At 43.0% G+C, this 17,948-nt stretch overlaps 1 protein-coding gene across 2 annotated transcripts; it reads right to left on the reverse strand.

Moving 5' to 3' along the window:
- Nucleotides 1-8,283: 8,283 nt before the first annotated feature.
- On the reverse strand, nucleotides 8,284-16,492 carry btf3 (basic transcription factor 3). 2 transcript variants are annotated; one of them, XM_046290237.1, is made up of 6 exons: nucleotides 16,338-16,492; nucleotides 11,753-11,821; nucleotides 11,510-11,623; nucleotides 11,041-11,242; nucleotides 10,549-10,605; nucleotides 8,284-8,617 (listed from the first exon to the last, which is right to left on the reverse strand). In XM_046290237.1, exons 2-6 carry the CDS (start codon nucleotides 11,819-11,821, stop codon nucleotides 8,571-8,573), a joined length of 489 nt encoding a protein of 162 aa, XP_046146193.1. In that variant the 5' UTR covers nucleotides 16,338-16,492; the 3' UTR covers nucleotides 8,284-8,570. The 2 variants fall into 2 exon arrangements, with proteins under 2 accessions (XP_046146193.1, XP_046146194.1); XM_046290238.1 differs by having other exon boundaries at nucleotides 16,403-16,491.
- Between the last annotated feature and the right edge of the window lie 1,456 nt (nucleotides 16,493-17,948).

Consider the following 17,948-nt stretch of genomic DNA (forward strand, 5'->3'; position numbering starts at 1 on the left):
CCTGTAGCTTCCGGTTGGAGAAGGTGTCCATCTTCCATAGCATCTCAACATTCCGAAGGAGGTCAGTGGCTGCATCTGGATTGCTTCTGGTGAAGAGGACTTGCTGTGACTGTACAGCTTGGGTGGAGAGAAGTAGATGGGATGGACCTTGCACAGCCCAACCCAAGGATGTATGGACAGCAATGGGTCCTCCTTCTGGTCCAGCTCGTATAGGCTCAGTCGGGGTGACGAGATGTGGGTGGTCTGACCCAATCAGGATAAGTGGTGCTACTCTGGCCAGGTTAGGAAGAGGCAATCCTCGTAGATGAGGATATTGTTTCTGTAGAACACTTACCGGGCAGCAGTGCTCTGCGAGATTCAAGCCATCTGCCGTGAAGGCATTGGTGATGTTATAGGCCACGTCCCTGTTTCCTGAAGGTGAAATGCTAAAGGTTACAGCAGAGCCTTTCATTTGGATAACATGTCGCACCGTTCTGAGATTAAGGGTCTCGGGGGTCCCTTCCAGGTTATGCTGACGGGTGGCCGCTGTGAGAATGATTGTTCTTTCTGACCCATCGTCTAGAACGGCGAATGTATCAATGCTTCTCCCTTCACTTTGCAGAGTGACCTTGACCACCTTCAACATGACCCTTGGAGACCGGTTCTGCTGGTCGAGATACAGCTCCTTTGCAGCTCCTACCATGAGCATACTCTGCTCCTTCTTTGCTTGGGGAAATAGATCATGCAACACGGTGAGATGGATTTCTTCACAGCGGTTGCAGGGTTTCCTCAATGTGCAGGTCTCCACCTTATGGCTACGGGCACACTTGTAGCATCGCTCGCCTGAAGTGATCCAGGCCTTCAATTGAGTTTGACTGAGCTTTTTACTCTGGGGCATGAGCCAAGGAAGTGCCCCTTACTATTGCAATATGGGCAGTAAGGCTGGAATTTGATGTTCTTGCTCTTGAGAGGGGTCTTCTTCCCGGGTTCCTCCCGGCCTCACTATTTAAGTACATGGTAGTGGGATTTGGTCTTTTCTGTCCCTGCTGGCGTTCAAACTCCTTCCTTCCCCCTGTGGCTATGGCGGAGATTGTGGCCTGGTGAGCGATGCTCTTCGCCTTTGCCTTCACCTCCAACCATGTGGCCAGGTCTCTGAGAGCATAGGTGCTTCTCGAGCCCTCTTTCAGGATGCCCTTATTCAAACAATGTTCAATGAAACTGTCTCTGAGGTACACTGGAAGTTTGCTAAGAAGCCTGTCCACGTGGGAGCCACATTTTAGCTCGTTCCCGTCTTCTCCTTCAACGGATTGGAGCATAGAGGTCAGGGATTGGACAGCCAGGGAGAATTCTTGGAAGGCAGCATGGTCTCCCATTTTAATTGGAGACGTGTTCAGGATGTTGTTTAGTTCATTCTGGACTAGCTGACGTGGCTCACCATATCTTGCCTTCAGGGCCTGGAGAGCTGTCGTGTATGGTGTTGCGGAATGCATAAAGGATTGGGCCAGCCTGTATGCACTTGGAAACCGCAAATGATCCATTAGTACTTGGTATTTGTAGCGTTCTGACAGATGACTGTGAATACCCAGTAGACTCTCCAATGCCATTTCCAAAAGGACAAATTCACTCTCCTTTCCATTTTCAAAGTATGGCAGTTTGGGTCTGGGAATTCCATAGGCTGAGGCTACTAGAAGTTTCATAATGTTGGCTCCCTCTTCTGGTTGCGTGAAGGATAAACCCGGGACTTCTGATGAGCCCACTGTGGCCTCATTGGGCCGGTCACCTACTGTCCCAGACCCACCATTTGTGGCAGCCGGAATTGGGCGAGAGCCCTCCGACCTGTTGTTTGAGGACTGGCCTGGCCCTGGATGAAAGGAACGATTTGCCTTGGTTGGTAATTGGCGGAAAGGCGAAGGAGTGATGCTTTGTCCAGATGGAGGAATGCTAACTTGTGTCACTGGCATAGAGGGCGTTGGCGGAGCGGCCCGTCTCCCGTGCTCCGTGTTGGCTGTTGACCCCGGAGCCTCCAAGGACTGTGTGCCATGCTGTACCAGAGGGGCAGATTGGGAAAGAAAGGCAGACAGTTCAGGTCCATGTGGAGGGGTGGTCAGGTCAACTCCCTGTTCGTTCCTCTCCAGGAAGGATGAGACCATCCGTGCCTCCTCTAATTCCCTTCTGGCTTGACAGTGCCGTCGCTGCTGTGCCAGGTCCTTGGCAATGAATTCCCTTTCCTGTAGAGCTCTACGGGCCTGCACATCCAATTGGTGACATCGTTCGTCAGCCTGTTGTTCCTCCTCAATCTGACGCTCAATCTCCTCCAAAGCTAATAGTTTCATCCTCTCTTGTAGGACAGCGTTCTGTGAATTGCTGAGGGCTAGTGAATGGCGGCTGCCATGGCCACTTCCAAAGGGGTATCCACTGGTCGAACTCCCACTCCGTCTAGAGTGCTTCGACGATTTCCCATTAGTTAAGGGGTGAGCGGAGCCTGCCTCTGGAAGCTGGTCGACCTGTGCAGTGGGAGTTACCTCTTCCATAGGTTCCTCACGTAGACCACTTTCCTGCTCCAAAGCAGTTTCCGGTCCTTGGCTCAGAGGGGATGGTTGATGGCTGAAACATATAGTTGATCCATCAACTCTTTGAGCTCTGGTGGGCTTGCCCTTTGATGTCGGAACCTCGACCACATAGTCCTTAAGATAACCAGGTGCTTGCCTGGTTCTTCTGGTGCTGCTGGTAGTTGAGGATGAAGCCTTTGTTGCTTTAGGCTTAGCTCCTGGATATTTCCTTTGTTCCAAGACCTTTCCCTCAGCTGCTCTCTCCTCCTCTCTTCTTCCTTCCAGTGGAGACAATTCTTCCCTCTCCGCCTCCATTTCCTTTTCACCTGTCTTTGGTTCAGTCATCATCCGGCTCAAAGGACCATTGAAAGATTAGTGAAATCTGTGTGGGTAGCTGGACAGGTAGGATGACTGACAGTGAAGGTGAACAGGTGGTCACGTGTCAGGTGACAGAGGAATGTATGAGACTGAGGCAGGAATTCCTTTAACCATAAAGTGGTATATTTACTGGTAGTCTGTGCTGCATCACAAAGGAAACAAATAACATGTATACAATCAAATTCATAATCAAAGATCAAATCATAGCAGTCATTATTAACAATTCACATTACACAATATGTTTGAAGCGTGCGCTCCAAGCCGCGCTCCGCGGTGATAACTATAAACAATAACTGAATGGCCCACTCTCCCGATCACCACAGATCATTCAGATGAAAGGTAAGAGTCGGTGGACTTACGTGGATTCATGGACGCACAGAACTTCTGGATCAGATGGATTTAGGGAAGAGAAAGCAGCGAGATCAGGCGATGGCAATTTCCTCCTTTTATAGAGTTGAGATCTGTAGGACATTTCCACCTGACCTAATTAAAGCGCCCCTGGCCCAGCTGAGTAAATGGCAATTAATTAAAGGAGTATTCCACCAACTCCATGGGCCTTTTCTACAAAGAGCACTTTCTCAAGCAAAAATGTTGCTAGGACTGTCTGGGAGTAATCTAAGTGGGGAGGGGGAAACTAGACGTTATTGGCAGAGAGGTTTGGAACTACTTCTTATTCCATTAATGGATTTACTGCCTGGTGATGTCATAGGCAGGCAAAAACTCCATCCCACCAAAAAAGGCTGAAATTTCAGGTAGTCTTTTCAAACAACTCTTACACAACAATTGCATAATTTTCACAGTATTATTCTGACCTCAATGTGGAAAGATATATTAAACACAGGAAAATAGTAATGCATCATAGCTACAATAAAGACTACAGTAAGAAGATGGGCAGAAACTGGTGCTCCGATAAAATCCTTGATACCACTTGGCTACCTAAACTCATGCGCAGAAACACGTTATTGGGTTGTGCCTCGCGCAAGTGCATGCCGTCAAGTCAAAGGCACTCAAATAAAATTGTATTGGTCACATGCACATAATGCTTGTGTTCATAACTCCAGTGCAGTAGTATCTAACAAAACAAAGTTGCTTTGGAGCTAGAAGCAGAGCTGCCATGTCTGTCGTCATCTCCTTGTTTTTTACGAAAATGAAAACATGTCAGTTTGTCACTTTTTAAAAACTTATTTTTATTTATTATTTGACCTTTTATTTAACTAGGCAAGTCAGTTAAGAACAAATTCTTATTTTCAATGACGGCCAAGGAACAGTGGGTTAACTGCCTGTTCAGGGGCAGAACGACAGATCTGTACCTTGTCAGCTCAGGGATTTGAATTTGCAACCTTCCGGTTACTAGTCGATGCTCTTACCACTAGGCCTGAACGTACTTTGGTGCGAAATTTTCAAATCAATCCCAGTACTTTACCGAGGTTGGGGTAATAACATGTTCAAATACTTTAAACATTGTCTCGATTCTAGGTTGTGCCTTTAAATTGTGAAAATTAACGAAGGAAGAATTTGTGATTTCTCTCATTGACTTCTCAAACCCCGGCCTGGTCTGCTTGTCAAGCGTTCCCGGGAGTCTCGTGATGTTGCACCTCGGTTTAAAAACTCAATGTACTAGATAGGGGATAACACACTATTACATTTCATAACATTTAAACTATTACCTGCACTCCAGATCGTCAAATCAGTCAATATATGGTATGGGCATATTTGTCTAAAACACACATTCATCTGTTTATATCATGGCAAAGTATATATTACGCTTAGATGTGCTCAATCTAAACTGCACCAAATTATTCCATTTAATTTCCCCTCCAAATACCATCTAGGGCCGTTGTTGCCATTACCAACGTACTCTGCACTCACTCTGGACAGAGACGAACTGTAAACTGAACTCTTGAGATACTCTTAAATGTGTTTAGGCGATTATACAGCAAGCAAGTTACATAACATGCTGATTTTGATTTACAGTTGAAGTCGGAAGTTTACATACACTTAGGGGGGAGTCATTAAAACTAGTTTATCAACCATTCCACAAATTTCTTGTTAACAAACTATAGTTTTGGCAAGTCGGTTGGGACATCTACTTTGCGCATGACACAAGTAATTTTTCCAATAATTGTTTACAGAGATTATTTCAATATATAATAATTCACTATAATTCACTGTATCAGAATTCCAGTGGGTCAAAAGTTTACATACACTAAGTTAACTGTGCCTTTAAACAGCTTGTAAAATTCCAGAAAATGATGTCATGGCTTTAGAAGATTCTGATTCTGACACCATTTGAGTCAATTGGAGGTGTATTTCAAGGCCTACCTTCAAACTAAGTGCCTCTTTGCTTGACATCATGGGAAATCAAAATAAATCAGCCAAGACCTCAAAAAACAAAATGGAGACCTCCACAAGTCTGGTTCATCCTTGGGAGCAATTTCCAAACGCCTGTAGGTATCACGTTCATCTGTACAAACAATAAGTACGCAAGAATAAACACCATGGTACCACGCAGCCGTCATGCCGCTCAGGAAGGAGACCTGTTCTGTCTCCTAGAGATGAATGTACTTTGGTGTGAAAAGTGCAAATCAATCCCAGAACAGCAAAGGACCTTGTGAAGATGCTGGAGGAAACCGGTACAAAAGTATCTATTTCCACAGTAAAACGAGTCCCATCTCGACATAAACTGAAAGGCCGCTCAGCAAGGAAGAAGCCCCTGCTCCAAAACCGCCATGAAAAGCCAGACAACGGTTTGCAACTCTACATGGGGACAAAGATCATACTTTTTGTCCTCTGGTCTGATGAAAGAAAAATAGAACTGTTTGGCCATAATGACCATTGTTATGTTTGGAGGAAAAGGGGGAGGCTTGCAAGCTGAAGAACATCTCAAACGTGAAGCACAGGGGTGGCAGCATCATGTTGTGGGGGTGCTTTGCTGCAGGAGGGACTGGTGCACTTCACAAAATAGATAGCATCATGGGAAAGAAAATGATGTGCATATTTTTATTTTACCTTTATTTAACCAGGCAAGTCAGTTAAGAACATATTCTTATTATTCTTATATATTATATATTGAAGCAACATCTTAAGACATCAGTCATAAAGTCAAAGCTTGGTCTCAAATGGGTCTTCCAAATGGACAATGACCCCAAGCATACTTCCAAAGTTGGAAGCATACAACAAAGTCAATGTATTGGAGTGGCCATCACAAAGCCCTGACCTCAATCCGAAAGAACATTTGTGGGCAGAACTGAAAAAGCATGTGCGAGCAAGGAGGCCTACCAACCTGATTCAGTTACACCAGCTCTGTCAGGAGGAATGGGCCAAAATTCACCCAACTTATTGTGTGGGAAGCTTGTGGAAGGCTACCTGAAACGTTTGACCCAAGTTAAACAATTTAAAGGCAATGCTACCAAATACTAATTGAGTGTATGTAAACTTCTGACCCACTGGGAATGTGATGAAAGAAATAAAAGCTGAAATAAATCATTCCCTCTACAATTATTTTGACATTTCACATTCTTAAAATAAAGTGGTGATCCTAACTGACCTAAAACAGGGAATTTTTACTCGGATTAAATGTCAAGAATTTGAGTTTAAATGTATTTGGCTACGGTGTATGTAAACTTCCGACTTCAACTGTAGGTATTATAGTGTGTAGATACATTAGCTAACCACCCCAGAGAGCAGTGCATTATAGATTTTGTAGTAGACTTGAATTGCAATGGATTTCCACAAATACTTTGTTGCTACCAATATTATAACGACAAATTGAAACATTTCACAAAAAAATAGTTTTCACAGTGGTATCTAACACTATTATAGGAATTAGTGGCTTGGTTTATCCCTTTTACCAGGTGTAATGCATAGATGCAAGTCATTTGGACAGTTGAAAAGCATGGGCATTAATATGGAGTTGGTCCCCCCTTTGCTGGTCTAAAAGCCTTCAACAATACATGTACTGTATACAGTATGTTAATGTTATTTATGGTGTTTTCCTGTCTTATGTACTATGTGCACTTTAGGTAACAGTATCTGACCGTTTGCTGCATATCTCTGAAATAAAGTCATTTGCTGGGTTGTTACACTACATGACTAAAAGTATGTGGACACTTGCTAGCTGAAAATCTCATTCCAAAATCATGGGCATTAATATGGAGTTGGTCCCCCCTTTGCTGCTATAACAGCCTCCACTCTTCTGGGAAGGCTTTCCACTAGATGTTGGAACATTGCTGCAAAGACTTGCTTCCATTCAGCCACGAGCATCAGTGAGGTCAGGCACTGATGTTGGGCGAGTAGGCCTGGCTCGCAGTCGGCGTTCCAATTCATCCCAAAAGGTTTTTGATGGGGTTGAGGTCAGGGCTCGGTCTGTGTATGATATAGCGATAAAATTGATCTTCAATGGAACTAAGGAGCCCAAAACATGAAAAACTGCACCAGACCATTATTCCTCCTCAAACTACACACAGTTGGCACTAAGCATTGAGGCAGGTAGCGTTTCCTGGCATCCCCCAAATCCAGATTTGTCCGTCAGACTGCCAGTTGGTGAAGCTCGATTCATCATTCCAGAGAACGCGTTTCCACTGCTCGAGTCCAATGACGGCGAGCTTTACATCAATCCAGCTGACGCTTGGCATTGTACATGGTGATCTTAGGCTTATGTGTGGCAGCTCAGCCATGGAAACCCATTTCATGAAACTTCCAACAAACAGTTGTGCTAATTTTGCTTCTATAAGAAATGTGGAATGCTGTAGTGAGTGTTGCAACAGAGAACAGATGATTTCGGTGTTTCAGCACACAGTGGTCCCGTTCTGTGAGCTTGTGTGGCCTATCACTTCATGGCTGAGCAGTTGTTGCTCCTAGATGTTTCCACTTCACAGTAACACCACTTATAGTTGACTGGGGCAGCTCTAGCAGGGCAGGAATTTGACAAACTGACTTGTTAGAAAGGTGGCATCTTATGACAGTGCCACGTTTAAAGTCACTGAGCTATTCAATACAGGCGATTCTACTGTCAATGTTTGTCTTTGGATATTGCATAGCTGTGTGCTCAAGTTTATATACCTGTTAGTAACGGGTATGGCTAAAATACCCAAATCCACTCATTTGAAGGTGTGTCCATATCATTTTGTGTCATACTTACCAGCATTAGTCAAGATAGCAGTCACAGTCAACGCTACCCCATGTCAGCTCAAGCATAAATTACCTTTAAAACTTCAGTGTCGTCTGTCCAGTGTGCTGCTCTATAGCATGCTTTACATCAAATTGTGGCTTTAGGGTGCAACTAAAAGAGATAACAGGCATGTTCATTTAAAATATACAACTGATAAGAATCACCTTTGTCCCCTTATTTCCAGTAATCAGATAAAACACAATTCTCTTAGTTGACAATAGCAAAATGTTTATTCCAGATATTATGGTTTCAGCCAGACTGCAAAATAAGGTTCAGTAACATGGAGGAAACTGCTGAAGAGACCTCGAACCCCAGAGAGACAACATACAGTAACGTACATATAATCTCTCACTGACTCTCAAACTGGACACGGCCAGCAGTGCACAAAATAGCATTTGGAGAATCGGGTGGCAAGAAAGAAAAATAACGCCTTGTGCCCACCCCACGGCCTAGTCAAGTCCTGTTGAGACTCTCCTGAAGGTCTGTTGTTTCCTTTAGTTTGCCTCATCCTTTGAAGCCTCGTCAAAATTCTCCACCAGATCTGAAACAACAAGCCAACTTGTCAGTCAGGGAAGGAAACAAGCAGTAATCTTTCCAAACATACATGCCTCCATCAGTCTTTCCAACTGGTCTCAGTCCACTTCAGAAAAAGTGTGTTTTACCTAAAACATGACCTCAGGTATAATTTCTACCCCCCTAATAACCTGATAAATCTTTCGGGTCCATATTTGGCTCAGTGGGGTCGAGGGTTATAATCTAAACAATTCTAAAAGGTCTGAATATAATTTAAAGTGGGAAACTAAACTCCGTTAATGACATGATGGCATAGACCGTTAACCCAGTGTCACCGGGCTTCAACCGCTCCTCACTCTGAATTAGAGTAATTGTTTGTTACATTTGTGAAAACGTGGGTTACGAGAAAAGGAGAGCCTTGGGAAAAGCCATGGGTAACTAATGGCAACCTCATGTGTATGGACCATTATTCTCCACAATGAAAAGCAAACAGTGCTTTCAGAACTCAAACAACAAACATTTCAAACACTAAACCCACCACCACGACTCCAATCACCATCAAGTGTTCAGTCATTGTTAGATCTCTTTAGCATGACCCCCTTCACTTCCTAAAATTAAGCAAACTTGCCACGGTTCTATTATATGCGGCAAAATACAAGTCACAGACAGGAGAAAGTATAAATTACCACAATGTGAAATAACACTACACGTAGTTGTGGAGACTCAACTCTTATAAGTGTCTAGGACAAAAAGCCATTGTTGAAAAAAACCTACACAATCTCTATGGTCACGTTCAAATAAGGAAGGAGGAAAATTAATCAATAACTGGAGATGTGTCAAACCATGCCAAGAGGGTGCGAGTGGGATGGCATCAAATCAACTGCAAGAGGCTGGTGTGATATTCTCACACACAATGACACCACTATTACTACCTTTTTTAAAATATATATATATATTTTTACCTTTATTTAACCAGGCAAGTCAGTTAAGAACATATTCTTATATTTAACCAGGCAAGTCAGTTAAGAACATATTCTTATTTTCAATGACGGCCTGGGAACAGTGGGTTAACTGCCTGTTCAGGGGCAGAACGACAGATTTGTACCTTGTCAGCTCGGGGGTTTGAACTCGCAACCTTCCGGTTACTAGTCCAACGCTCTAACCACTAGGCTACGCTACCTAAGACTAAAGACTTCCCAAACAAAACAGTTTGGAAAAATGTGTACGTATATTATGACAACATTGTGACGTTTTCATTCATTTTGGACTTAGGTGAGGGTTTTTCAACTGTTTGGGCACACTACATTTTTTTCTGGAGGTAAACCGAAATTGGTAGCTGAAGTCTATGCCCCTTTGTCAGTGATTGGTCAACAGTAGGGCTTCTTCAATAAGTCTCGTCATTCAGCGAGAGACAACTCGTTTTCATGTAAATTTGTTCGAGAAATACTGCACCAAACATCTTAGTTAAGATGTAAAATTCAAGACTAAGATCTCCTTGTCAAAAATGTAAAAATTAATGACCGATTTATTAAGTCATCTTAGATTGATTCAATACTATTTTGAGGCCTTTTAAAAATGGACAAGCAGTACCATTATCGTTTTTTCGAATTTTTCAAGCTGGGGTCTTTTCAGGGAGTACACGAGCACCCTCGTTTGGGCCGCCAGCTGAACTGAAGCATGCTGACGCCTTTACCCCAAAACCAGTGTGTTCTATGTTAATGAAAACTCCAGTATAATTGTGTTTCCATCAGGAGTGTGACAAGACTTGTGGTGAGCAGAATCAACAACCTCTGCATCATCAAGACCGTTGCTTTGTGAGAAGGTGTTCCAAGTTCAGTTGGCCATTGTTATGTAAATTACAAATGAAAAGTACCAGTCAGCATTTTGGGTAACACCAGGGATGTAAACTCAATAATCAATCATGACCTTTTAACTTTGAGATGGCTGTTCATGACCCACCTGGAACATCATCGTCTTCCTCCTCTATGGGGGCGATTGGTGCTTTTCCATCTCCAGCTGTGAGGAAGAAATAAGAGATGTTACGAACCTGTTGCAGATCTATGTACAAATGCCTCTGGTCTTCAATTCAAGTTGTATACAATACATGACCATGACCTTTACAAAATATTCTGTTTAAACAAATGATATTTCTATTACAATGTCAGTGCCTGCCCAGTGCTCAAAATCAATCCAAGACCCTTCAGCCCTACCTCAAATCCCCCCATCCCAAAACTTTGAGATTGCTACTGTGCATGTTAATCTGTTTTTTTTATTACCAATCTGTCTGTTTCCTAAGCAAAAAGTGTAACATTTTTTAAAAATACTTTACCTACTTTATTTACCTTTTGCAATGAAAACCGACACCGTTTGGGCAGACCCTCCGCCAGTACTCCTGAACCATTAGAACCAGTCCCCCCTCCCCATCTCACTCCCTCCCACAGCCCCACGTACCCTGTTTGGGCAGAGCCTCAGCCAGTCTCCGGAGGCTAGTCAGACTGTCTGCTCCCAGCTGGTTGAGGATGCTGGGGAGCATCTCTGTCAGCTGCTTGGTCTCGGCGTGGCCAGTGATGGTGAAGGTGTTGGCTGCCAGGGAGGCCTGCACTTTGGGGTTGTTGAAGTGGATCACTGTCCCCTGGTTCGTGAACATGTTCACCTGCGAGGAACAGAGGAGAAACGAGAACGGTAATGTGATGTTACTTGCAGTTATAGACATACAATCTGAAAGACTAGACATCTCCCTTTCTGAAGACTCAAATACAACAGCTAGCTAAAGTGGGCCATGAAATGAACCCTCCTTTGCTCTCAAAGAAATCAGTGGCTTCCAATTTAATTTTCATACCAATTAAAGTACTCCAACATCCATCTAAATAGGGATGGTTAGAGGGAGAGAGGACCGGTCTAACCATGGACCAGATCTTACCTCTTCGATGCCAGAGATGTTGTTGACTCCTAGTTTCTTTAAGGAGAACTGAAGTTTCTTGTCATCTGCAGTTGCAGTTCTGTGCACAACCTTCTTCTTTCTGCGAGCAGTGCCCTGTAAAAGAGAACAGATATATCAGGTACTTGAATCTTTTAACACGTGTGAGACATGAGCTTCATATTGACATATTCTTCTAAACATTCACTCTGAAGAAATAATTGATTGGTGTGAATGGCTTCTTACCTTGCCGCCGATGCGGACTTGTGCCTGAAGTTTGGCAAGTTTTTCTTGATTCATTATTATTTCTTTCATCTGAAATAGACACCGTATGTGTTGAGTTATTATATCACTGTCCTTTTGTTTCTGGTTATGTAACATTACATTTTGAAAAACATTTGCAAACCCTGCCTCACTTAACTCGCTAGGCATTTATTTAAAAAATATTATTCATAAATATATATTTATTGGGGGTGCACAATATAAATCGTAATGACGCCACTAAAAATGTTGCGCTATACGTGCAACACAGCATTCCTAAACTAGCCCACAATGTCTGCTGTGTGGATCGAGCAGTCAAGTTGAGCAGTCATTTGAAAGAGTAACACATTTTCAGCGAGGCAACTCAAAGGCGAAATCCATTAAAGTCAAGATAATAGAATTCATTGCCCTTGACAATCAACCGTCGTGGGTGATGTTGGCTTTCGCCGACTGGTTGAGCACCGGTACATACTACCAAACGCGCTATTGTTCAGATGTTGCCCTACCGGAGTTGCACAGTAATGGCGTCACTGCTTTTAGCTTCACGACATACATACTATGGAACACCATTTTGGTCTTTGCGTGTCAAAAAAGATACAGTAGCACTGTCAAAGCTGTACAAAAAGTCTGCAAACAAGCAAACACCAGCCATGAACAATGTATTTACAATAGCGCATTGGTAATTAAGGATTTTTTTCGGACCACAACTTCTGGGGTAGCTAGCTCTAGCTACCTAGCTAGCACCAATACAATCCGCCTAAAAACAATGACCAGTAGAAACTGCAGTCATTTTCATTATTCTTGGCAATGATTTAGTATTCTTTGTGAGTAAGTATTAGCTAGGTTGCCACTTGTTGTTCGCCTATTGAAATTGAACTTCAGTTCATGAAAATAAATAGCTAGCCAGCTACTTAACCCCGTTGTCCAAAGCTAAATTTATAAGCAGCCAGCTAGCTTCATCTGGCTAATGAGGCTCAACCGGACCGGGTTATGTGTTGTGAAGCTAGCCACAACAAGGATTAGGAACAATAGTAGATTTTGCAGTTTGCCTTCAAAATAAAAGTATGACATTGACAGAGATGCAAATTAATACAAATAGTAGAATTATGCCATGCTTTTATTTTGAAGGTTAACCGCAAAGTCCACTAATGTGGCTAATCCTTATTGTGGTTAGCTTCACATAGATGGGTCCGACTATTAAAGAACTGTTTTACAAATTTGGGTCACTTTAGATGATGACGCCTAGCTATAGAGTTAGCTAGCTAACTATAGCTACTGAAACCGATGTCGTTTTGCTATGTTTTTGGGGAAGGACATTGTTTGCATCCATGAGCTAGCTAGCTTTTTTTTTTATGACCAACACTGTAGGTGCGTGAGACAACTTTACCAGCCTCATAACATACGTATTGACGAATCGTTGTGACATGAAATACGAGTGATAGTGTAGTCAATGTGTAAAAACTATGTAAAAAAAATTATGAAAGCGTAAAATGATTGTGACGTGCAGTCATTTTCAGTTTGTGATTGGTCAACACGCTTATTTGACGTGTCAAATAGTGTTAAATAGTATATTTTTTGACACGCAAAGACAAACTGCATTCCATAGCAAAGACCCAAAAGGCAGACCCAAAAGGTGTTCCATTGAAATGCTGGTTGAGAATGAAACGACCGAATAAATTAACGAAACAGCACAACAAGTAAGTGAAATAAATAGGTTTTGATTATGTTTTACTGGTAATGGGGACATACGTAAATGCCTGCAAAATAACGTTTTTGGTCAGTGTGGTGTGTGCGTCTGTAACCTTTATTTAACTAGGCAGTTAAGAACAAATTCTTATTTACAGTGACGGCCGGCCCCAGCCAAACCCAGACGACGCTGTGCCAATTGTGCGGCGCCCTAAGGGACTCCCAATCGCGGCTGGATGTGATACAGCCTGGATTCGAACCAGCGACTGTAGTATCGCCTCTTGCACTGAGATGCAGTGCCTTAGACCATGTGACCATTTAACTTTACTAGAATGGTTAAAAGGCCACAAATTTTAAATATCGGTATCCTTTTTTTTGCAAAGAAATGAAATCAGCCAAAATGTTTATATTGGTGCATCACTAATATTAGCTAGCTACAAACATCACACATAAGTACATGTAGCCTGGCTATCTTAATTGTGTCATAAAATACAAGTTGAAGGCACACGCTCTGGTTTCCGAGCCGGTCACGGGTGCACCTCAGCCACGCTCAAGGTACTAAACGATATCATAAACCGCCATCGATAAAAGACAGTACCGTGCAGGCGTCTTCATCGACCTTGCCAAGGCTTTTGACTCTGTCAATCACCATATTCTTATCGGCAGACTCAGTAGCCTCGGTTTTTCGGATGACTGCCTTGCCTGGTTCACCAACTACTTTGCAGACAGAGCTCAGTGTGTCAAATCGGAGGGCATGCTGTCCGGTCCTCTGGCAGTCTCTATGGGGGAGCCACAGGGTTCAATTCTCGGGCCGACTCTTTTCTCTGTATATATCAATGATGTTGCTCTTGCTGCGGGCGATTCCCTGATCCACCTCTACGCAGACGACACCATTCTGTATACTTCCGGCCCGTCCTTGGACACTGTGCTATCTAACCTCCAAACGAGCTTCAATGCCATACAACAGTCCTTCCGTGGCCTCCAACTGCTCTTAAACGCTAGTAAAAACCAAATGCATGCTTTTCAACCATTCGCTGCCTGCACCCGCACGCCTGACTAGCATCACCACCCCGGATGGTTCCGACCTAGAATATGTGGACATCTATAAGTACCTAGGTGTCTGGCTAGACTGTAAACTCTCCTTCCAGACTCATATCAAACATCTCCAATCTAAAATCAAATCTAGTCGGCTTTCTATTCCGCAACAAAGCCTCCTTCACTCACGCCGCCAAGCTTACCCTAGTAAAACTGACTATCCTACCGATCCTCGACTTCGGCGATGTCATCTACAAAATGGCTTCCAATACTCTACCCAGCAAACTGGATGCAGTTTATCACAGTGCCATCCGTTTTGTTACTAAAGCACCTTATACCAGCCACCACTGCTCTAGTCGGCTGGCCCTCGCTACATATTTGTCGCCAGACCCACTGGCTCCAGGTCATCTACAAGTCCATGGTAGGTAAAGCTCTGCCTTATCTCAGTTCACTGGTCACGTAGCACGTGCTCCAGCAGGTGTATCTCACTGATCATCCCTAAAGCCAACACCTCATTTGGCCGCCTTTCGTTCCAGTTCTCTGCTGCCTGTGACTGGAACGAATTGCAAAAATTGCTGAAGTTGGAGACTTATCTCCCTCACCAACTGCAAACATCTGCTATCTGAGCAGCTAACCGATCGCTGCAGCTGTACATAGTCTATCGGTAAATAGCCCATCCAATTTTACCTACCTCTTCCCCATACTTTTTATATTTATTTACTTTGCTGCTCTTTTGCACACCAATATCTCTACCTGTACATGACCATCTGATCATTTATCACTCGTGTTAATCTGCAAAATTGTAATTATTTGCCTACCTCCTCATGCCTTTTGCACACAATGTATATAGACTCTTTTTTTCTACTGTGTTATTGACTTGTTAATTGTTTACTCCATGTGTAACTCTGTGTTGTTGCTATGCTTTATCTATGGCCAGGTCGCAGTTGCAAATGAGAACATGTTCTCAACTAGCCTACCTGGTTAAATAAAGGTAAAATAAAAGTATTCTGTTCATATTCTGTAAATTAGCAAATACCCCAAAACCAGCAAATCAAGATTATGGTTGGAAGTTCAGGCAAAGCTGTAGTAAGTAGAATGTGGAAAAAGTTAGACGCTTCCTACAGACACAGACCTGCAAACAAAAAAAACGATTCGAGGTTTCCCAGTAAGTGAATGACAGACGGCTTACAAATTAATTAACTGTACCTAATATTACCTAGTTGTTTGTCTGCTGGACTGAGACTATCAACCAATTTACCAGTAACGTTAGTTAGCAAGTTAGGGCGGCAGGTAGCCTAGTGGTTAGTGTTGGACTAGTAGCCGAAAGGTTGCAAGATTGAATCCCCGAGCTGACAGGGTAAAAAAAAATGTCGTTCTGAACAAGGCAGTTAACTGTTCCTAGGCCGTCATTGAAAATAAGAATTTGTTCTTAACTGACTTGCCTAGATAAATAAAAGTAAATACAAATGTCTGTCCGGTTATGGGTGCTAGCCAGCTGGTCGTTATAACGGTTAACTAATGCTAACGTCCGCAAACTAGCTACCTACACTAGTTAAGAACGGAATATGGCGAGAAAATTGAAAACCTTGACCATCGACACGCCTGCTAATTATCTAGAAGCATTTGAGAGATTGGCGATTACCACTGATAAATATAAGCCAGATAGTAAACTATTTAGGTAACGGGCCTTGTGCCGCTGCTGGCCAGATACCAGGCTAACAGGTTTGCCAACGTTAGAAAGGGGCCTGTGAGTTGGACTCAACCTCTCAAGTCTACACTTATTTACGAAGTCCCCGTGAGTTCAAACTCCAAGATTCTCACCGGTTTGATAACCAAGGATATTGTTTACCTTGTGTCGTTGAAGAATGGCAGAAACAGTGCAGGAAAGAAGGTATTTTAGAGCTCCTAACTGACCTGCACACTAGCAGCGCGCACACGCGGGGAGCAAGATGGAAGCGAAAGAGGCTGGAGGAAGTGACGTGCGGGCAGAGGTGCAACCGCGAGAAGGGCCGATGGGCCAGTAGAAATGGCCCTATCTCTAACAAAAAGACCGAGGGAGTGCCCTGTCCTGCCCTCACCAATATAAAACTTATTTCAGTGAAATTACATTATTAATTTTACTAGATTGAATAGCAAGCCTTAATGTATATATATGAATCGATTGTAATATATATATGAATAGATTGTAGTTACTCATCAGTGAAATAGTAGAATAGAACTGTAGCTAACTATTCTCCGGTGTAGGCCGTCATTGTAAGTACGAATTTGTTCTTAACTGACTTGCCTAGTTAAATAAAGGTTCAATTCTGTTGAGTAGGCCTAGCCCTACCTTTCACTTGTTCATCTTAGTTATGTTTTAGAAGGAATGTCTATGGTGTGATCAGCTACACACAACACCCTGCATTCTCAGTCATATTGTAAGATTGGCCTTCTCATTCTATGGCTGAGAACAAAGTGGAAAGTGCCACCATAGCCCAGACCAAGCCTAGCCTACACGTGGAAAGAAATTATATTTTTTATTCAGCCTAAAGCTTGGATCCCATATCTAAAGCCTGTCACAATGCAATTGCAGTAGGGCTATACAGTGCCTTGCGAAAGTATTTGCCCCCCTTGAACTTTGCGACCTTTTGCCACATTTCAGGCTTCAAACATAAAGATATAAAACTGTATATTTTTGTGAAGAATCAACAACAAGTGGGACACAATCATGAAGTGGAACGACATTTATTGGATATTTCAAACTTTTTTTAACAAATCAAAAACTGAAAAATTGGGCGTGCAAAATTATTCAGCCCCTTTACTTTCAGTGCAGCAAACTCTCTCCAGAAGTTCAGTGAGGATCTCTGAATGATCCAATGTTGACCTAAATGACTAATGATGATAAATATAATCCACCTGTGTGTAATCAAGTCTCCGTATAAATGCACCTGCACTGTGATAGTCTCAGAGGTCCGTTAAAAGCGCAGAGAGCATCATGAAGAACAAGGAACACACCAGGCAGGTCCGAGATACTGTTGTGAAGAAGTTTAAAGCCGGATTTGGATACAAAAAGATTTCCCAAGCTTTAAACATCCCAAGGAGCACTGTGCAAGCGATAATATTGAAATGGAAGGAGTATCAGACCACTGCAAATCTACCAAGAACTGGCCGTCCTTCTAAACTTTCAGCTCATACAAGGAGAAGACTGATCAGAGATGCAGCCAAGAGGCCCATGATCACTCTGGATGAACTGCAGCGATCTACAGCTGAGGTGGGAGACTCTGTCCATAGGACAACAATCAGTCCTGTATTGCACAAATCTGGCCTTTATGGAAGAGTGGCAAGAAGAAAGCCATTTCTTAAAGATATCCATAAAAAGTGTCGTTTAAAGTTTGCCACAAGCCACCTGGGAGACACACCAAACATGTGGAAGAAGGTGCCCTGGTCAGATGAAACCAAAATTGAACTTTTTGGCAACAAT

The sequence above is a fragment of the Oncorhynchus gorbuscha genome, linkage group LG11 (assembly GCF_021184085.1).
Source record: "Oncorhynchus gorbuscha isolate QuinsamMale2020 ecotype Even-year linkage group LG11, OgorEven_v1.0, whole genome shotgun sequence".
Taxonomy (NCBI): Eukaryota; Metazoa; Chordata; class Actinopteri; order Salmoniformes; family Salmonidae; genus Oncorhynchus; species Oncorhynchus gorbuscha.